The sequence below is a fragment of the Dinoponera quadriceps genome, unplaced genomic scaffold, assembly GCF_001313825.1.
Source record: "Dinoponera quadriceps isolate SergipeBrazil2010 unplaced genomic scaffold, ASM131382v1 scaffold113, whole genome shotgun sequence".
NCBI lineage: Eukaryota > Metazoa > Arthropoda > Insecta > Hymenoptera > Formicidae > Dinoponera > Dinoponera quadriceps.
The window spans coordinates 1,861,172-1,882,579 of NW_014554899.1; the positions used below are offsets into that span (position 1 = coordinate 1,861,172).

Consider the following 21,408-nt stretch of genomic DNA (forward strand, 5'->3'; position numbering starts at 1 on the left):
TCGCTTTCCGCCTCGCGACACTTTGAGACTGGAGAACCGTTGGGCGATCATCTCGTCTTAGATAACTATACTTTCGTACAAACGTATAGAATATCGTTATCGTTAAGTATTATCATCAGGAGGGTACAATGTATATAAAGAATTATATAAATGTATATATTTATATTTATATATATATATTTATATTTATATTTATATAATGACGCCAGCTCGCCGGAGAAGCAAATTCTCGATCGGTCCTCCGCGCGAGCCGCTGTTTGAGCTTTGAGATGCGTGTATCTTTCGTCTCTGGCTTCCTCTCATCTTTAACATATATATGTATCATGCACACACACGCACATACACACACCCGCGCGCGCACTGGGACACGATCGTTGGCACTGTGTACGTATAGTGGCGGATCGATTAAAAAATAAAGATGATTAAGAGGGAGGAAGACAAGGGGTGAAGAGAAGAAGGGGAAGAAGAAGACAGCTCGATCGAAAGTTTTTTCCCCGAGAGGAAAACGACTAGGATCTCCGGATCCTCGCGGCTTAAGATTACGGAAGCACGAACGGCCGATGCCGATCCATTAATCTCTCGATCGTGTCCGAGTGCGCGTGAACGTCAGCAAACGTGAGTAACGTGACCCGATCCTCGGGACACACGTAGCAGCCGAATAAACGGATCCAGAACACGCTCGATCGCGTAGCAAATAAATGACATTATATATCGTCGTCGCTCAAGATTGTCGCAGTGATACCGTAAGAGCCGACCGGATCACGACGTCGCGATCTGCCTGTTTTCCCCCTGATTTCCCGATCACTGACGTCGCATCGTAATAGGGGATACCGTGCAGTTGACGTGTAGTTCGCGTAGAAAAGTGTTTCAAAAACTCCGCTAGCTATAGCCGATTCCCGTGTGGGCCTCGTGGTATCCCCCGGAACGATTCTCCTCGCTGTTACAGTATCACTGCACGACCGATCGGCCGGCGCATTGAATTGCTTTTCTCGTTATTTCTTCTTTTTTTTTTCGTTTTTTTTTTCGTGCGTCGCACGAAACGCGTTCGTCGCATTTCCTCCCTTTTTTATTTTTTACCCCCATCACCTGCGAGTCAGTCGCGATCGCGACCGACTCGGGTTTGATACCGACGACGATGACCGTGGCTGCGGACGGCGCTCGTTGCCGAAACGAAAGTAGTGCCGCTGATACTCGACACTGACGAAGGCACAGTCATAAGTCTCGTACGTTCAGTAATTTTTTTTTCCTTCTCTCTTTCTCTTCCTCTTTCTCTTCCTTTCGTTTCTTTTCCTCTCCAGGGAGTATGAAATACTCTGCGAGATAGAGCGCGGAATTATCACCAACGAAATTACATCTTCTACGTCCGCGCTACTTCGCTTCCTCTTTCCGTGTTATAGCGTATTAGCACCGATAATGCGCCTCGATACGCAGTTAATCCCCTATGATTTTCCAACTGGATTTTCATTGCCATTTTCTCCGTCGTTTATCTCTCTCTCTCTCTCTCTCTCTCTTTCTTTCGCTCTCTTTCTCTCTTTTTATATAACATAATATAATATTATTAATATAAACGTTTACGTTTTGGCCACTCAGTTCGTGATCGCCGAAGCACACTATTGTCTGTGTTCCGCGACGTCTAGGTAGTTTAGAATAATTTTAATTCACTTTTATACAACACTGAATCCTGCTGTCGACTTCCTTCTCGTATATGTTTCTTGGTAGAGACGAATCCCGCGACCCAGCTCGGCGGCTCATCTCCTCCTCTTGGCTGTAATCGCGCTTGTCTTCACCGTAGCCATTATTTGCCTCAGCGTCGGTTCCGGACTGCACATTATCGGCTCGCACTTCATATTGCCGTCACCTTCGCAACTGGAAATTTAAAATAATTCTCATTATTTTTATTCTACACCGAGGCAATGAAAATTCAATTAAAGGTAACAATCGGTATAAGAAATGATGTATATATTGCGGAGAGAAATATTTCATAGTCGGTAGACTTACGTGCAATTGCGGCAAGGTCCAGACGCTGACTTAATGACATCTCCTACCCGATAAGCTTGCCCACGAATCTGGCAGCCGCTTCGTCTCGCGGCGCCTTTGTAAGCCTGATGGTGGAAAAGCGGCGGTAGCGTGGTGGTAGTCGTGGTGGTAGTGGTGGTCAAATTCAAAGCCGTGGCCATCGACACGGGACACTCGTATCTCGGGCAACAGAAACCACTGATCGGTTCCTCGTGGCAGCCCGGGATCGGCGGTGGGCAGCTCTGCTGGAGGCAAATGATGTCGCTTCTGAAGCAGAAGCAGAAGTCGCACGGGTCGTCCCTGGGTATCTGTTGCGCCGAGACGTAGACCTTGCCGCCGTATCGACAGGTGCCCGGTCCGAAGACCGTCTGGTCGTCCTCTTCGTAGTCCTCGTCAGGGTTCAGGTAACTGCCGCCACCTGGCATAGGGAAGTGAGAACCGTCCTCGCCAGACACAGATTGGTCGGGATATTCTGGAAGATGAGGCGCCAAGGTGCTAGACGGTCGCTCGTGGAAGCTAGGTTGATACGGGCGCTCGGTCACTTCAGCGGTGTGATTAACCGGTCGCAGATGTCCCTCGTCAGGTCCGAGCGTCAGTTCACCCTCTGCGGATTCGTCGGTCTCCGGTTTCAAGGTGGCCGGGAAGTGACCAATCTGCGGCTGACCAACCTCTTCACCTTCCTCGGGAAGTTCTTCCGTGACCTCCACCGTTGGTAATTCCGTGGGTATCGGCTGCGTTTTCGTGGTGTGCTCCTCGATCGGCGTTTCCGTCGAGTGCGGAGCTTCCTCGGGGCTCGTCGGAGCTTCAGGTTCCGGTTCTTCGGGTATCGGACCAACGGTAATCTTTTCTTCGGGTAGTTCGGATGGAACATCGGAAACCTTGATTGGATATTCTTCCGTTGGTACGATAGCTTCCGAGGTTTGCTCAGTTTCCGGATGTTCCTCTGGTTCTACCGGCGTTTCCGGCGTGTGTTCCTCTGGTTCTACCGGCGTTTCCGGCGTGTGTTCCTCTGGTTCTTCCGGCGTTTCCGGCGTGTGTTCCTCTGATTTTACCGGCGTTTCCGGCGTGTGTTCCTCTGGTTCTACCGGCGTTTCCGGCGTGTGTTCCTCTGATTCTGCCGGCGTTTCCGGCGTGTGTTCCTCTGGTTCTACCGGCGTTTCCGGCGTGTGTTCCTCTGGTTCTGCCGGCGTTTCCGGCGTGTGTTCCTCTAGTTCTACCGGCGTTTCCGGCGTGTGTTCCTCTGGTTCTACTGGCGTTTTCGGTGTATGTTCCTCTAGTTCTACTGGCGTTTCCGGCGTATGTTCTTCTGGTTCTACCGGCGTTTCCGGCGTGTGTTCCTCTGGTTCTACTGGCGTTTTCGGTGTATGTTCCTCTAGTTCTACTGGCGTTTCCGGCGTATGTTCTTCTGGTTCTACCGGCGTTTCCGGCGTGTGTTCCTCTGGTTCTACTGGCGTTTTCGGTGTATGTTCCTCTAGTTCTACTGGCGTTTCCGGCGTATGTTCTTCTGGTTCTACCGGCGTTTCCGGCGTGTGTTCCTCTGGTTCTACTGGCGTTTTCGGTGTATGTTCCTCTAGTTCTACTGGCGTTTCCGGCGTATGTTCTTCTGGTTCTACCGGCGTTTCCGGCGTGTGTTCCTCTGGTTCTACTGGCGTTTTCGGTGTATGTTCCTCTAGTTCTACTGGCGTTTCCGGCGTATGTTCTTCTGGTTCTACCGGCGTTTCCGGCGTGTGTTCCTCTGGTTCTACTGGCGTTTTCGGTGTATGTTCCTCTAGTTCTACTGGCGTTTCCGGCGTATGTTCTTCTGGTTCTACCGGCGTTTCCGGCGTGTGTTCCTCTGGTTCTACTGGCGTTTTCGGTGTATGTTCCTCTAGTTCTACTGGCGTTTCCGGCGTATGTTCTTCTGGTTCTAACGGCGTTTCCGATGTGTGTTCCTCAGGTTGAGCCTTTTCACCTTCCTCAGGCAAGGTAGGCCGCGGTTCTTCCGGTGTCACGGTTTCCTCTTCGGAAGGAAGAGGACCTTCAGTAGGCTGCAGTTTCGTTACCGACGGTTCTTCTTCCTCATGTTCCGAAGTCGTTTCAATTGGATGAGAAGGCTCAGTTGAATGTGCTTCGTGTTCTTCTTCACTCTCTGTCGAAGGAGCTCCCGTTGGTTTCTCTTCAGCTTCTGGAATGTGCGATACCTCTTCTCCCGGTAATTTTTCTTCAGTCACAGCGGCTTCGGTTGCTTTCGTGGTAATTTCAATTTGTTGCTCCTCGGGCCTTTCCGTTTCTTGTACTGGTTTAATTGGCTCTTCCGTTTCGGGTGAAATCTCTTCGGGCTGTTCGGGATAGCTTACTTCAACGGAAGTTCTCGTGACAGGTATCTCTGGTTCCTGCGTTGCACTCTCAGTTGCAACGGATTCTCCTTCGGGACTTTCCGATGGAAGTTTTTCCACTTCGCTAGCTTCGGTAGCTGGTTTCGATACCTCCTCTTCTAGAATAGACAACGTTGTCTCGCGCTCAGGCTCGTGAGTACCTTCTTTCTCTTCTGTTTCTGCCGGTACGGTCGAGTGTTCCTCAGGTGCCAAACTTGCCGCAATTGTCGCTTCTTCACTCACTGGATGTTCCGGCTCACTCGTAACTTGAGCTTCCTCCTCGGGTTTCTGCGGAAGAATTGTTACCTCGGATTCCTCTGGTATTTGAACTTTTACGCCCGGTACTTCAGACGGTATTGTTATTTCTTGCTCCACAGAAGGCTGCTCCGTCGTACCAGCGTGAGTTACAGGTTCTTCCGTTGTTTTTTCCTTACCCGCTTCTTCCGTGATCGTTTCTTCTTCCTTACTCGTTTCTTCCGTTGTTCCAATTTCAGGCTTTTGCTCTTCCTCACCAACTTCTTTCTCAACTTCAGGAGCCGCAGTTTGTTCCTCCGGTAAACTGGGCAACTCTGTTTCTGGCTTGGCACTTTCAGCAGTCTTCTCGATCACTTGCTCTATTTGACTCGTCACACTTTCCGGCGTGGCTTCTTCTACCGTAACGCCAGCTTCCGACGTCTCACCTTCACTGGGAGTGGGAGAGGCAACAGTCTGTTCTTCCGCAGGACGTTCCTCCGGTGTCGGAGTGTGCTCTTCGATCGAAACAGTGATATGTTCCTCTTCTTCAGTCGGAGTTTCGGGTTGGGGAACTTCGGGAGAAACAGGTTGTTCAGTTTCCGTTTCGCTCAGACTTGGCTCAGAAGTTTCCTTTACGATCGGTGTGACAGGTTGTTCACCAGCTTCCTCTTGTACAGGTACAGCTATCGTTTGCACCTCTTCAGTTACTGTATGCTCTTCAGCGGGTGATTCAGTCGTATGAGATTCGGTTTCAGGTGTGACTTCTGGATACTCTTTGGTCGGGACCTGTGTACTTTCCGGCTCATGAACGATACTAGGCTCAGTGGGTTTTTCGTGTTCTGCTTCCGCTTCGGTGGCTTCCTCAACTTTGGTAGTTTTCATTGGTTGTTCCGTACTGACCTCTGGAGATACTGGTTCCAATGGTTTTTCTTCTGGCAATTTCGTGACGAATGGCTCTCCTTCATGTTCCGTAGACTCTTCAACATGCTCCGTAGTTTCTACTCCAGTCGTGCTTTCCGTCGGTTCAACTGACTTCAGCGATGTCTCCTCAGGAGAAACTCCAGGAATAGATTCCTCAGTTGGTTTGGCAGTTTCCTCAGTTGGCTTGGCGGTTTCCTCGCTAGGCTTTTCTGTTCCTTCCTGTTCAGTCGTTACACCACCAGGAGTTTCTGCCTCAACAGGTGACGTAGGAACGGTAATGTGCTCCTCTTCGGTCACAGGAGCTTCAGTTAAAACTTCTGATTCCGTTTCCTCTTTACTTTCCTCCGTGGGAGTTTCCACAGAAACTTGTACAGTCACGTGTTCCTCTATCGGCGTACCTTCGGTTGCTGTATGATCGTGTACCAAAGTCGTCGATTCGGCAGCAGGTGCGGTCGGTTTTTGTGTTTCTGTCTCACCGATGGGCAATTTCGTTTGACTTTCAGGTTCCTCAGTATGAGCAACTTGTTCACCTTCAGTTGACGTGACAGTTTCTTCCTTCTTTTCCTCTTCCTCGGACTTAGGCTCTTCCTCGGGCTTACGTTCCGTTGTCGGCGAAATTTCAGGCATAGAAGTACTCTCATATTCAGTTGGCTCGATTGTCTTTTCTTCCTCAGGAACTCCCAGTTTCGTTGGCTGTTCTTCCGTTACAATAGCTGCTTCTTCCGGTTTTGTAGATGTCTCGTGCTCTTCGGTGATACCAGAAATTGGTTCCTCAGAAGTTGGGTGAACTTTCTCTTCTTCTGGTTGCTCTTTTTCGGTTTCTTCGATCGGCTTGAGCGTAGCTTGTCCTTCGATACCTTCTTCTTCGGTGGGCCTTTCTTTTTCTTTGGTCGGTATAGTAATTTCTTCTTCTTTACCAGCAGGAACAGTCGTGACTTCTTGTTCTCCTTCAGCAGATGTCGAAACTTCTATTTCAGCAGGACCAGAAGTTTCTTTCTCTTCTTCTGTCACGGTAGGAATGGTAATTTCTTCCTCCTTGTGAGAAGTTGAAATTTCTTCCTTAGCACCATGAGGTTCCTGTTCAACAGGTGCATGTGTAGAAGTGATCACTTGCTCTTCTTCGCCGCTAACAGGAGTTTGCTCTTCAACAGTCTCTTCTTGCGGTTGTTCGGTCGAAATTGCTGGTTTTGTTATTTCTTCTTCCTCTCCGGTAACCTTGCTTTCGGTAGTTTCCTCCGAGACACCTTCCGCTTCAGTATGTTCTTCCTCCTCGATAAACTGAGTAGATTCCTCTGGTTTCTCGGGTACAGGACTAACGGTTTGCTCTTCAGGCTGTTCTTCAACAGTTTGTCCGACTGTAGTCGGTTCTTCATAAGCTGGCTCGACAGACTTGACAGTCATTTGCTGCTTTTCAGTCGCCTCTTCTTCCGGTTGAGAAACAGAAGATAAAGTGACTTCTGCAGGCTGAGATTCCGGCGTACTGATTTCACCAGCTACCGTACTAGCTACTTTTACCGCTTCGGTAACCTCCGCAACAGTTTGCTCCGTCGTCACTTCTGCCGGCGGGAGAGTCTTCTGGCCTTCTTCTTTTTCCATCTCAGGAGCGTGAGGTTCCACCATATGACTATCGGATTTTAATTCATCAGTCGGAACAGGCGAACCGCATGCGTAGATCGGACAACATGATCCTCCGCCCATGCGAACCGGCGTGCAGTTTATGAGATGCGTCGGTGGTGGAGGACATTCCACGAGCTCGCATTCCACGATGCTGCTGACGCAGCGACAACTGATTTGACAGTCGTTCGCCGGTGGAACGGCCGAATTGTTGTTGTAAGATTGTCCCTCGACAAGACAGTTACCTTCTCCTGGAATACCCGACGGACGAGGAGCAATCTCCGATGTGGTCTCTTCTTCTATGGGAGTCTCTTCGGGAACGCTCGTTGGGTGCTCCGTCGAATATTGAGGTTCTTCTTTCGTAGGCGCTTCAGTAGTGATTTTCACTACAGGTATTTCTTCTTCCGGAGCGACCGTCGAGTATTCCTCATACTCCCGAGCTGGCGTCGCCGCCGTTGTTTCTATACCTTCCTCTTCGGGTTTCTCGGGCTGTTCTTCGGGTTTCTCGGGCTGTTCTTCGGGTTTCTCGGGCCGTTCTTCGGGTTTCTCGGGCCGTTCTTCGGATTTCTCGGGCCGTTCTTCGGGTTTCTCGGGCCGTTCTTCGGGTTTCTCTGGCTGTTCTTCGGGTTTCTCTGGCTGTTCTTCGGGTTTCTCTGGCTGTTCTTCGGGTTTCTCTGGCTGTTCTTCGGGTTTCTCTGGATGTTCTTCGGGTTTCTCTGGGTGTTCTTCGGGCTTCTCAGGTTGTTCTTCGGGTTTCTCGGTCTGTTCTTCGGGTTTCTCGGGCCGTTTTTCGGGTTCCTCGGGCCGTTCTTCGGGTTTCTCTGGTTGTTCTTCGGGTTTTTCTGGTTGTTCTTCGGGTTTCTCTGGCTGTTCTTCGGGTTTCTCTGGTTTTTCTTCGGGTTTCTCTGGACGTTCTTCGGGTATCTCCGGCCGTTCTTCGAGTTCCTCTGGTTGTTCTTCGGGTTTTTCTGGCTGTTCTTCGGGTTTCTCTGAGTGTTCTTCGGGTATTTTAGGTGTTTCCGTAATTGCGGCTTCCTCCGTAGATATCTCGACAGATATACCTTCACCTACTTCTTCAGTTGGTTTCTCTTGCGTCATTGGTGGCTGTGTAACTTGCTCGTGTTTCTCTTCTTCCGAAGGTATAGTTTCGGTCACGATTTCTTGTCCAGGAGCTTCACTTCCTTGCTCTGTATGTTCTTCGACGATTTCGGGTGTCTCAGAAATTAATTCTGGTTTGATGGTACCTTCGCTCGTTGCGCCTTCGGTTGATTCACTGACACCTACACCTTCCTCCTCCACAGGCGGACTTTCAGGAGTCACGCTGGTGGGTTCCTCAGGAATAACCGGGCTGAGTGTTTCGGTCTCTTTTCTCATGTGCAATTCAGGCTGTTCTTCAATGACTGGTTCTTGAGTCAGTTTCTCTTCTTCGGATGGTTGTGTTGTAATTTCTTTTGGTTGCTCGCTGGCTATTTCAGGTTGCTCGCTCGAGGCCGGTAACGTAACAGCTTCCTCTGCGCCAACGGATACCGTTGTATCGGCTCCTTCGACCGGTTTTCTGGTTGGTAAAGCAGGTTCGGTGACAACTTCTTCTTCGGGTGGAACGTGAGTTCCTTCTGTTTCAGGAAGACCTGTCGGTTTCTGCGGCTCCTCGTGCATCTCCGTTACTTCTTTTTCTCCAAGGAGCGGCTCTTGAGTCATTTGCTCTTCGCCTTCTTGCTCTCCTTCGCTTGGTTTTGGTTCGACAGATTCTTGATCCTCCTTACGATCTGTAATCGAAGGTTGAATTGGCAAATGTTCTTTGCTGACGGAAGGTTCAGTCTGCTCCGTCTCCTTCTCCATTGCCAGTGTCTCAGTGTACTCAGTCTCAACTATAGGAACTTCCGTCTGCACCTCCTCCGTTGATACAGGAACAGAGACTTCCTCCTCACCTTCTTCTTCTGGTTTCTTGGAAGGATGCACTGCGGTAACGGGCAATTCTGTCTGTTCGATACCAGTTGCCTCCGTCGGTTGCACTCCCGCAGTTCCTTCGGATGGTTCTTCCTCAGTTATCGCGGCTTCGGTTTGTTGCTCGGCACCTTCGGTAGGTACACCTTCCGTGCCTTCCGTTTCTTCAGGTTTCTTCCCGATGGTAGGGGCCTCAGTTTCCCGTACATCATGGCCTTCTGTAACGGCACCTTCTTCTGAACCTCCCTCCGTAGAATACTGTTCAGGTTGCTCAGGTTGCTCAGTCTTTTCTTCTTCGACAGCGGGTGCTTGCGTTGTAGGCCTCTCTTCAGTTACCTTGGTCGTTTCCGTAATTTCTCCTTCTTCCGAAACAGGTTTTGCAGTTTGTGGTTCCTTCTCTACTTCGGCAGTTACGCCCGGTGTCGCGGTAGATTCTTCCGCACCGGATTTCTCGCTGGTAACCGATTTTTCTTCTTCGACAGGAGCAGCTTCAGTTCCTTTCTCTTCTTCGACAGAGGTAACTTCGGTTCCTTTCTCTTCTTCGGGTTGTGGCGTCGATTGCTCGATAGACGGGACTACCGTAGTAATTCGCACACCTTCCGTTGTTTGTTCTTCTTTAAGATCCGAAGGCATTGTCGAGTGTTCATGATCGGCTGGAATCGGTGCAGGCGTTTCAGGTGCAGCTTCCGCTTCCGTTGACGTTAATGGAGGCTGTGCTTCTCTTTCTCCCTCGCTTGATTCCTCCTCTTTCTTTGGTTGCGATTCCTTCTCACCTAAATCGCCGCCGATTTCCTCAGCGGAACTTTCGCCAGATTCTTCAATGGTGAGTCCTTTCATGGGTAATTCTTCGCTAGGAGCTTTTTCCGTTGAATGAACTTCCGTTTGCGGCGTTTCAGTTTCGATTTCCGCTGGCACACTAGGTTTCTCAGTCTCTCCAGGCTTTTCTGGAATGTGTCCTTCATGAGTAACTGTAGTTGTAGAAGGCTCTGTGCTACCTTCAGCTGCTTCAGGAGTGCTTTCCGCTTTAGGTTCTTCAGAAACTGTAGCGGCTTCAGTAGCAGTAGGCTCTTTCTCCGTCGGTAGGTGTGCTTCTTTAGCTTCTTCTGGTTTCGCCGTCTCTTCCGCCGGTACTTCAACACCTTCCTCCACTATCGGTTTCGCGGTTTCTCCTTCCGCTGGTGCTTCAGTGCCTTCCTCCACAATCGGTTTAGCGGTTTCTCCTTCCGCTGGCGCTTCGGTACCTTCTTCTGCAACGGGCTTCACGATTTCTTCCGCCGGTGCTTCGGTACCTTCTTCCGCAACGGGCTTCACGATTTCTTCCGCCGGTGCTTCGGTACCTTCTTCCGCAACGGGCTTCACGGTTCCTTCCGCCGGTGCTTCGGTACCTTCTTCCGCAACGGGCTTCACGGTTCCTTCCGCCGGTGCTTCGGTACCTTCTTCCGCAACGGGCTTCACGGTTCCTTCCGCCGGTGCTTCGGTACCTTCTTCCGCAACGGGCTTCACGGTTCCTTCCGCCGGTGCTTCGGTACCTTCTTCCGCAACGGGTTTCACGGTTCCTTCCGACGGTGCCAAAGTAGTCTCTGGCGGGAGATGTGACGTAGGTATTTTCTGCGGAGCTTCGGTCACGAGATTATCGGGGATGACTTCTGGACCTGTGAAGTCCTCGTAACCCTCAGTCACGTGATACTTATCCTCCGCCTTCTGTTCTGGCATTCTTTCGGGAATCGGGATGCCGGTTGGACCTTCAGCTGGAATTTCCGGAGTTGATTTCTCCTCTTCTTGCTCCTCCGAGATTTCTGGTTCCTCGCTTACAGCTGGTCTCTCAGTCAAGCCAGAGTCTTCTTTCTTGGCGCCAACGGTGACACGTTGTTCTTCGGTTACCGGATGCTCGGATGTTGGCTCTTCTGGCTTGTACTCCTTCTCACCTTCGTCCTCACCTGCTGTTGGCTTTTCTTCTTCTTCGACAGGTTGTTCCTCGGACAGACTCGCTTCGGTCGAATGAGCCTCTTCTGTAACAATGGCTTCAGTCGGATGCAATATTTCCTCTTTTTCGGTAACGGCTTGTTCAGTACTGGACGCCTCATGAGCTACGGTCGCGGTCGTTTCTTTTACCGGCGATTCGGTCTCCGTCGCCAGAGTTTCGCCTGGTGTGGTTTCCGCTGGATGTATCCTGCCTTCGCCTTCCTCCGTCGACTCTTTGACGGATTCAGGAATAGTTGTAACACTGGGCTGTTCAACTTCTGCAATCGGGGATGTCGCCTCCTCCGCGACTTCGGTCGAGATTTCTGGTCTCTCCGGCATTTCCGACGAACTAACTTGTCCTTCTTCCGTCACCTGTTCTGCCTCGGTCACTTCTTCTGAAACCTGCGCTGGGAGTCTCTCGTGTGGACTTGTGGTCTCCTCCAGTCCCGGTTTCGTCGCACCTTCGGTCTGCGTCTCCTCGCTGATAGCAGGTTCAGTTGATTGTACTTCTTCGACGATAGCGGGAGTGCTGTGTTCCTTCTCGAGCGCGCTTTCTTCCGTGCTCACGTGTTCTTCAGGCGCGCGTTCTGTAATTAACGTTTCCTCGCCCGGTTGCAAGCCTTCCGAGATGGACGAAGCTTCAACAGCGGGCGCTTCGCTACCTTCAGCCTCCTGCGCGATCGCAGGCGCTTCCGTTTCCGCGGCTGCCGTTCCCGCAGGCAGTTCAGCTTCTGTCACCGCTTCTTCCGATGCTTCCTCGACGGCAGGAGGCTCAGTGATACGTTCCTGAGGAGGCGTAGACTCCCTTTCAGAGGGAGTAGTTTCCGCTTCAGCATGCTCGACCGCCGGTACCGTTGAGGATTCTTCTTGCACGGATTTTTCGGTAGACGGGACCCGTTCCTCCGTGACATGCTCGATAGTTCCCTGAACACCCTCCTCTTCTTCCGTGCCGTGACCGTGATCGTACGGTATAACGTTGTCGGCACCTGGGAATGATTCCTGCTGAGGCTGTTCGGTCTTCACCTGCTGATCCTGATCGATTAGCATAGGCGACTCGGTGATTTGCAGGTCGTGCGGTACTTGCTCCGGAAGTTGTTCTTCGCCTTCTGGTAGCGTGATGATTCCACCTTGCCCGTCTTCCTCTGTAATAAGCGTACACACACGCGCGCGCACGTGCATCCTTTAATGCCCAATGCTCATCGGCTAACAACTTCTATTAGAGATCACCGAGCGCTACATATGTTACATCGCAATCGTCAGTTATTACGCAAATTACTCACCACACTCATACGTAGTCGGGCAGCATTCTCCTTCCGGCGGGGGTACAGCCGTGCAATTCTTTCCGTGCGCCTGCATCGGCGTCCCGCAATTTTGCACCGCGCAGGCGATCTCGCCTCGGAAGCAATAGCAATGCTGGCACGGCTGAGTCGAGTAAATCAGCTCGCCGTCCTCGTAGACCTTACCCTTGTGGAAGCATTGCGGCAACACACCGGGAGGCAGCGTCGTGGTCATGATGAGACCCGGTGTCGGACCAACCGTGGTGCTGGGTTCCTCGTCGTATTCTGAAACGGATATTTAACAGTCGTGTGAGCGCTTTTCCACGCCGCAGTCGATACGAGACAGCGCGGGTCAACGAAACTTACCGCAATTGTATTTGATCGGGCAGCATACACCCGGTTGGTAGACCGGTTTGCATCCCGCCACTCGTAAAGTACACTCTTGCATGACGCAGGTGGTTCTGTTTCTGATGCAGTAGCAGAGCTCGCAAGGATTGTGATGGTCCACCGGTAGCTGAGCGCCGTCCGGATAAAATCTGTCGTCGACATTGCAACCGTAATTATCGTGGAAGCCGAGCTCGGTGGAGTCCGAGGTTGCCGGCAAGCTCGTCGTCGACGTCAGCAGTTGGACCGGCACTTCCGGACAAGTGATCACCGGGCAACACTGATCCGGACGCTTCTCCACCGTGCAATCCTGACCGATCGCCTTGGTGAACGGGCAGACCTTCAGGTAACACATCAGCATTCGATTGTGGCATGTGCAATTCAGACAGGGTTCGCTCGTGATGATCCTGTCTCCTTCTTGGTAACGCTGGAAGTTGAAGTAACATCCAGCGGTAGCTGGAGGAACGGTTTACCGTTAATGAATGCGTCAGATCGCACGAGTATCGTGATCGGCGCAAAATCGCCATCTTCATTCACGCGGTGTGCCTGCCGCACCGCGAAGCGGAAGAGATCAAACGAAAGCTGTTTAATTTTGCGATGTTATTTGTTCGTGACGCTCGGGAATCTTGCGATCAACGGTTGAACACGGTGAAACGAGGCGAACGATAATCGTTGAACGGCATGCGCGGCTTCTCGTACCACGATACGATTAGCGTCACGTTTACCGGCGCGCGCGAGCGCGTCGATTGATTAGGCGCGGTAAAAGCCGGCGTGATATACATACCTCCATCGTACTCCGCGACCTGTGTGGTATCCTGATCGTATACCGGCGCTGCAATCAAAGAAACACGGTTCTTAGCGGCACGTTCGTGCGCGTCGAAAGGTACGTGCGCTCGAATGAACGAACGAACGAGCGCGCGTACGCTACGAGCGGAATTAAAGTTAATGAAAAGCATAAAACGAGATTGCCGAATAAGCCCGGTGAATTTTGCAGGGGACGTCAATGCGTCTCCCGCGTGCAGTTTATCATAGTAATTACCAGAGGGACGCATTCGTCTCTCGAGGGTGTACCGGGGCTTAACAACGAGCGGAACGAGTGGAAGCGTCATATGGCGCGAACACACGTGGGCGAATTCTCGTTAACACCCTCGCCCCGGTCGAACGAACGAATTGTATGGCGAGCGCGAGCGGAATACTGAATTCACGTCGGCTCCTCTTTCTCTCTCTCGTCTGATCCGCGCGCGATCCGCGCGGACGCTCGCGCAAGTACAACGTGAAAATACCTCCTCGTTCTCTCTCCTTCTCTTTCTCGAGCGAGCGATAATTCTCCTTTTCTTACGCGACGCGCTTTCGCGATATCAAAGAAATTGAAGTGTCGCGCGCAGGACTCGGGTTTGATTGTTCCTGGAACGTGACAGGACGCCCTCCTGAGGTACAATCGCAGCGACGTTCTAGAAATTCGCACAATAAGCCTTCTCCTCTATCCCCCAACTCACCCCCGCAGCTGCGCTCGGCTTTTCAGCGCGCGAGAACATCCGTGCAATGTGTGCAGAGTACGGATGAGAAAGTGTCGCTTGATTTTTTTTTTTAACGGGGGAACAACCACATTACTGGCTACTTACGAAATTGTATTACTTCGACTTTGCGAAATACGTCCCGATAAGAATATCGATAAAATGGCGAATCTCCCACGAGCTGAATCGCGCATTCGCATTTCCGCGCCAAGCTCACCGTCCATCGATGCATTCTACGGTATATCGAAGCGAGCTGCAGGATATTCGAGAATTAGCATTCCGCGACGCGGAGCGCGCAAGCGGTTTCCAGCGAATCGAATTGTACTGGGAACCACGATGGGCTCCGGGTGAATGGAAGCCTCGGTCGTGTCTCGTCAGTCCCACGAGTGGGACCCGAGCCGCGTGCCTCCACGTTACACAGACCCATCACGTACGCATGCACTGGCCTACCGAGACGATTCTTGTCTCGGCACAATGGCCGGACTAAATTATTACATCGCACCTCCCTACTACGAGGAGGCCACGGCCAAGGTGTTGAAGCTCCGTAACGCGATTGTAATCTCTCTCTTCCTCTGTACGTTGTCTTTATTTGTGCAAAAGCGTTAACTACGACGCCCTCGCGCTATGATTATTCAATGAGTGCTGCGACATGTACGCGCGCTAATTAAACGTGTAATGAGATGGACGGCGCATTGTCGGTGGACGGAAGATCGATATGATGGGAAATTACGCGCAGGTAAAGTGCCTCGGTTTCGAAAGCAATCGTCTATTCAGCGATTCTCTCTCTCTCAGTATGGCAATATTATATAGAAACTTACGTATCCGTACTAAGTAACCGTCTTACATACTGAGAGAATTTAATTATTCTTTTAATAATTTCTCGAGTGCTTCTTCTCTCGTTGTTACGCTGTGGATGATATTGATTGCGTTTTCGTTTCTATATTGAAATAGTATTCACTATTGTTTAATATTTAGTATATCGCTACTCTTGCTTTATTATAACTTTATTGCGTCGTGTTTTGTTTTTCTGTACTGACATACCAACCGACATTATTTACTAAATACCTTAGGGGATATCTGTAAAGTTTATTATCCTACGCTCTACTCTGCTTTCTCTCTCACTCTCTCTCTCTTTCTCTCTCTTCTTCTCCCCTTCTCCTACGGAATAAACGAGAACTCTAATCGCGTTCCTTCGTCAATTCTTACGACGAAACTGACTTTGCGGACGACACGCACCAAAAACCGAATGACCACTTTTTGCCTTGCGAGCAAGCATTTCCTCAGTTTCTTCCCGGTCCAGCGGCGATCGATAAATTACCGTCGAAGATGTAACGGGACGGTCATTGAGCTCGTACGAGAGCCGTGGAAAAAAGATACCGATGCGTTTCGACTGTGGTAACGGAGAATCGCGTCGTGATGAAGCGCGACCATCAACGCGCGCGCGCGCGCGCTCCACATTGCCGATCCGCGCAGTTTTCGACGCTCGTTTTTCCTGCCAGCGCGAATCGAAAATCGCGAGCTGCCCCTCTCGGAGGAAGTTGAACGAGGAGATTGCTCGATAAATCTCAACTCGAGATAACGCCGCGCGGCGGCTAAAAAACGCGCTTTCGAAGAAAACGCGCCGTACAAAGCCGCGCGGAAGTGCATCGGCAGTGCGAGGCGCGCCGAGGAGGTAGACCTCACGAGGTGTACCTGGAACGGACCCTAAATCAATCTTGAGCGCGTGGAAAAAGGACGACGTGGGAGTTTATCGGTATCAACAATAAACGCATCTTCTCTCGAACATAATTTCCGCGCGCGAGATTTATACGTTCTTCGGCCGCCTTGCTCGTAATCGAAGACAGAGGATCGCACGTACGTGTGTACATATGCGCACACAGACACACACACACACGTATATGTATGTATATCTCGAGAAGTCGCGGGGAGTCATTATGTAAGTCAACGTACCGCCGAGTCCTCCCCGTTTCCTCTCCGCGTGTCGTTCCTCCTCGCGATTGTCTCGTTCCCTCTGCGGTGTCCCTCTCGGTTCCACCGCCGCGATGTGTCTCGACCTGACCCGCGTCCCCTTTCTCCGCGGCCGTACGCTCGCGAACGATGCTGTTACACCGCGAGAGCCTCGCAATGCGGGCGAGGGCAAGAGAACGATGCTGTTGCGCGGCGCGTTATGAAATCATCCCCGGCGGCCTTGCCTCGCGAAAGTTCATTACCATCAACCGCACACGCTCCGATGAACACCTGGCGCGGCCTCTGGCGTATCGCGTGCACGAAATTCTGCATTACGCATCCTCCAAGGTCGCGGTTTTCACCGTCGCGCCGCAGCTCACCGAGCGCGCACGCGCTCGTGAAAAAGATGACGGGATAATTTCATCCCTGGGTGCGCGCGCGTGACAAGTCGGGATTTTCCGGCGAGATACCTGGGGAGCCGCCTCGAGATCTCGAGGACGGCAACGACGGCGATGAAGCGCCGAGCTCGAGCAGCGGGCTTACGCAATCTTCCGCTCGCTACGTAATCTTATCGAAATAAATTCGTGTTTTACTCGAGCCGGCTGAAAAATAGTAGCCGCCTGTTTATATCGGTGAGACCGTTAATGTCAATGTCACGGATATCGGGGAATGTAACGCCGCGGCGAACCCGGCCGACCGGTTCTGCCGTAATACGCTGTGTAGTGTTTCCAGCGCGGTGCCCCTTTCGTGGACAATCATAAATTATATCCTCCCAATCACGGATCAGGTTCATTGCCACTTCCTACATTATGAGGCGAGTCCGTTACGTTCGGTAATGAGAATAATTCCCGGACGAGAGGAATGTTCATTTCCGATAAGGAGTGCGCCGCTCGAGATCCCTGAATCGATTCACATCGCCGAGCGCTCGCACGTGAGGCTAGCAGACTTTTAGCGAATTTTAAGGCGTGATCGTAATGAATCGCGCGGATATCGCTCTTCACTGTTTCAGCACTGGAGAGGTCGTAAAAAGCACACGATTAGGAGCCCCGCAGGCCGGTAGCTCCCGAATGTTAACGCGCGTTCTCGGAAGACAAATGGAGTCGCGCAACTGTCGAACAATCCTCGAACGCTAGTCAACGATTGCGTAACGGCGTATCGAATCGCGAGACGAGAGAAAAGAGCGCGACGACGGCCGTCGACATATTTGCCGCGCGAAACGGAGAGGCACGTGATCGAAGAAATCGGAGATCGCTTTGCTCCGCGAGCTCGATCGGCTAAATCGTACTTCGCGAAAGAGAGAACACACCCATTTTCCAAAACGGATTAACGCGGCCACTTTAATCCGTGTCACGCTGACGTTGCACCCACGCGTTCCGTTATACCCTTCGTTGGATGACCGCCGCTGACCTCACCATCTCGGTAAGTAGTCAAGAAGGTATAGACGAGAGAGAGAGAAGAGCTCGGTGGAGTACGCGCGAGGACGAGGGAGTGGAGTCCTCTTACGACGTACCGGTTACAACGGATCCTTTCTATACCCTCTTACTTCGCGAGAGCTCTGCCACGTCTGGATTCGCGACTCGGGACTTATTCGCGTTCGCTATCAAAAACGCATTAGGTCGAGTCAGCTCAAGACCCTCATTGTCTACGAGACACACGCTCCCGTGCCGGTCCTCGCGACGAATTCACGGGTGAAGCGCGAAAGAAAAAGGACTCGCACGTGGTTAACATGAATTCGCGGGCTCGCGTTTTTCGCCGTTGAAGGGAGCCCCCGGAATAATTCAGCGGACGTACCGAAAATTCCCCCATGCGCGCGTAGATTTATGGATCGACGCGCGTACAATTACGTCTCTCGCGGGGTACGTTCGAACACGTTTAATACGCGCGTAACTGTACGCGACCCCACGTCACATATATCTCGACGCGTTTTTATGCGCTCCGTGCGGCGCGCGTGCACGCAGCGGTGCGCGCTCCTCCGGATTCCCCTGCGTCGTCTCCGACGGGCTCGCTGCGAGTACGAGTCGGGGTTTGATGATGCCTGACGATAACGACACTTTACCGGCATTAAGCATAAATATGGAACGCCTCGGGGGTCAGGTGCGGCGACGTGGACCGTAAGTGGCGAACGGTGAGGTACGCGGTCAGTGACATCCCATCGGGCACACCGACTCTGACTCTTCAGGGCTTACAGGTTTGACCAGAATTCACGGCATCGCGTGGATGCAGCCGAGGAACCGCTACGCGAGCAGCTGTGTGCCTGACGTGGTTTCTTTTTTCTGTCTCTCTCTCTCTCTCTCTCTCTTTTTCTTTCTTTCCCCGCGGACTTCAGCTGTAGATCACTTCCGGGGGAGGTAGGTGGGTAGGTCGCGGGGAGGGAGACTCCGAAATCGGGACCTCCGCGTACGAAGGAAATCAATCTTCGTGTCGTGTTTCTTTTATCTTCTTTTTTTTTCTCGACGCTGACGTAAGGGACGATTTGTACGGACTCTCGAGGAGAGATGCGGGAATTAACGGAACTCGCGGGGCTCTACGTATACGGACGAAACGTCCACCGAGGCCGCGTCCCGCGGCCGCTAAGCGATCGCCTGGGAATCCCAGTGATAACGATTATTTATATCTCGCCGGGGTACATACGGCGTGTGATACTCCGCCGTATTTCCGGCCGGGTATAATAACGACATCGCGATCGCGCGCGAACACCTAGCAATCTGATGTGGGCAACGGGAGAAATCGCGACCGGGGCCGAGCGCGTCGCTCGTAATTTCCCGGCGTAATGCAATCCGATACATCATGATTCCGATAATCTCGAAACAACAGAACCGAGAGGAAAGTCACTGATACAGCGCGCGGCGGTACACACAACGCGCCGGCTGAGAACTTTTTACGCCGAGAACCTGTTGTACTTGTATCGAAGTCGGCGATGTTTCTGATTTCCTTTGAATGCGAGCACGTCCCGCGAATGCCCACTGTCCCGAGGAAGATACATAATCCAGTAAAACTTGTCCGTCTGATGGATCGCCGGTGATCGAGCGCGTCGATCTCCATCGTCCTTGCTGGCCGAGAAAAGCCGGAGCAAAAAGGAAGCGCTCGCGCTAGCGCGCCCACGAGAAAGAGAGAGTCGCAGAATCGCCTAGAGATTCTCCCAGGGAGGGGGGGGGGGGGGGAAAAAANGGAAGACACGCTGGGTGAGTCGCGGAATTCAATCGATCCCGTCCGTTTAACCACACCTGCTCTTCGCTGAAGCACCGACGGCCAATTGATGAAGGGGAGAAGCAAAACTGACGCATCCTCAATAAGCCTTCATTGACGATGCAACGTTTTTGCACGTCGTCGTGTTCGTAGTATCATGCTTTTCCGAGAACGCTCCTCGCTCGATCGACGCTCCGATCCGGCCGGTCGATCGATCGATCCGATCGTCGTGCGCACCTTCGCGAAACAGGATCGTCCCTTTTCCGCTTCCTCGCTCTCGACCGCAACAACACGGGGAATTACTCTCTCGAATTACGGGAGTGACAGCTCCTTTTTCTATCCCGATCATCTCGTTTCACGGCTTCGCGAGACAGAAGCTCACCCGCAATACGCGACGCGCTTCGACCGACACGATTCTGTACTGATTTCAAGGGGATCGCCTTATTCCGCTCGATACGTCCGGCAATACCGCTCGGAACCTGCTCGACGTAGAGGGGAAAAAGCTCGCGCGATACTTCGCGGAACGAGGCTCGCGATAGAAGGAGGCGGCCGCCCGAAGGCGACCCGAGAGTGGTCGTAGAACGAATATGGTGTGCCGGGTCCATGGGAAAGCACCTTGGGCCCCGACCAGTGCCAGAGGTGAGCATTATGAGGTAATGCTCTCCCCGACGCCGCGAGGAAGGGAGACACACGGATAGGTTCGACGTCCTGACAGAACGTGGCACGCTCATTCAAACATTGGCCAGCCGGCCGGCTGGCCGACTGCGTTAGTCACACCAGACGGTATACAAGAAAGACGATTGCGGAAGTGTACACGTCGGCGGGACTCTGATTTTCAGAAATTAATTTCGATTCACGGCACCGTACGCTCGGCCATTCACGCTCGCCGTCGAGGCTAATTTCGCGATCCGCGTCCTTTGTAATTTCGCAAAAATCACCGTGGAGCTTGACTCTACGACGAGCGGATTCGCTCCGGGAGTCTCTCCCCTTGATAGAATCGGTCTTCTTCTGCCCGCCGAGAAACTAGATTCTATCGTAAACACGGCGAAATACACGTCGGACTCGTGGTAAGGCTTCTCTCGTTCGCGTCGAGGGATTACTCTTACTTTCCTCGCTCTTTATTGCCGCGATATTCAACTTCTCGGCGCTCCGGCAAGTGCAAGAGGAGTATAAACACTACGTCGGCGGATAGAAAAACGATTTTTACGAGTGTATCTCGCGGCAATTTATAATGGAATATGATCCGGTTTCCAGGCCGAGCCGCGGGCTGGAATAATCCCTCGATCGCGTCCCCGAGCAGGGAAAATGTTTCTTGCCCGTCTGCCGACAATTTCCTCGTGGGAGTCCGCGTTCACGGTCTCTCTATCAAATAAATGACTCACGTTTTGTACGACGGCTCAAGCGTGTCCGAGGCGTTGAAGCCGGACGAAAGAAAGGGAGATAGAAGCGCACCGAGAGAAGCATTCCTCGCAAAAACTCACCAGAATGCGTGGATCGTGACGCCAGTAGAACGGCCAGCCAGAGGATTATCCCGCGTCTACAAAGCGCGGCGCTCAACGCCGACATGTCGGCACTCTTCTTCCGTACCCTGTAACACGTAAATGATGCTTTCGTCAGCTTGTATTATCCCCGCAAACACAAACTTAGAAAATCTCTCTCTAGAATCAGAATGAAACCTAATCCGACCTAGAAAGTTCGGATTGGATCGCACTCTTCAGATCACAGAAGGAAAATTCGTTTAAACAACATTGTGTGTCGCGGAATGATCCTTTAACCCTTCAGTACAAATTGTCCAGAATAGTTATCAAAGGAAAAAGAAAAAAATTAGGTCCCAAAGGGTTAAAAGTATCTTTATCTGCATTTAGTCCAGGCTGAAGCTACCTCAATCGATTGTTTGTCACTATTAGAGGGACAAATTAGATATCAGGTGGACGTGACATTAAGGTGTTCCTACGCAAATACGAGCATGAACAGCGGTTTACACCGATCAGATCTGTATTACGTCACAAATGCGATTGCTCCGGATTGTTCAACCGGGGATAAAGCTGTCTGCTC

At 51.8% G+C, this 21,408-nt stretch overlaps 1 protein-coding gene across 1 annotated transcript; it reads right to left on the bottom strand.

The window, feature by feature from the left end:
- Nucleotides 1–214: 214 nt before the first annotated feature.
- On the bottom strand, nucleotides 215–20,919 carry LOC106742620 (titin-like). Its single transcript, XM_014615762.1, has 7 exons — nucleotides 20,835–20,919; nucleotides 13,491–13,538; nucleotides 12,689–13,162; nucleotides 12,326–12,607; nucleotides 10,613–12,187; nucleotides 1,999–10,273; nucleotides 215–1,866 (listed from the first exon to the last, which is right to left on the bottom strand). Exons 1-7 carry the CDS (start codon nucleotides 20,917–20,919, stop codon nucleotides 1,749–1,751), a joined length of 10,857 nt encoding a protein of 3,618 aa, XP_014471248.1. The 3' UTR covers nucleotides 215–1,748.
- Nucleotides 20,920–21,408: the final 489 nt, after the last annotated feature.

What these genes read in the sequence shown, in the direction of transcription:
- LOC106742620 (XM_014615762.1), bottom strand. Translation starts at nt 20,919, where the DNA reads ATGTCGGCGTTGAGCGCCGCGCTTTGTAGACGCGGGATAATCCTCTGG. An exon ending in CCCGACTACGTATGAGTGTG is followed by an intron (nt 12,188 to 12,325) that starts GTGAGTAATTTG and finishes CGCTTATTACAG; the next exon opens with AGGAAGACGGGCAAGGTGGA. An exon ending in GGACCTTGCCGCAATTGCAC is followed by an intron (nt 1,867 to 1,998) that starts GTAAGTCTACCG and finishes TTAAATTTCCAG; the next exon opens with TTGCGAAGGTGACGGCAATA.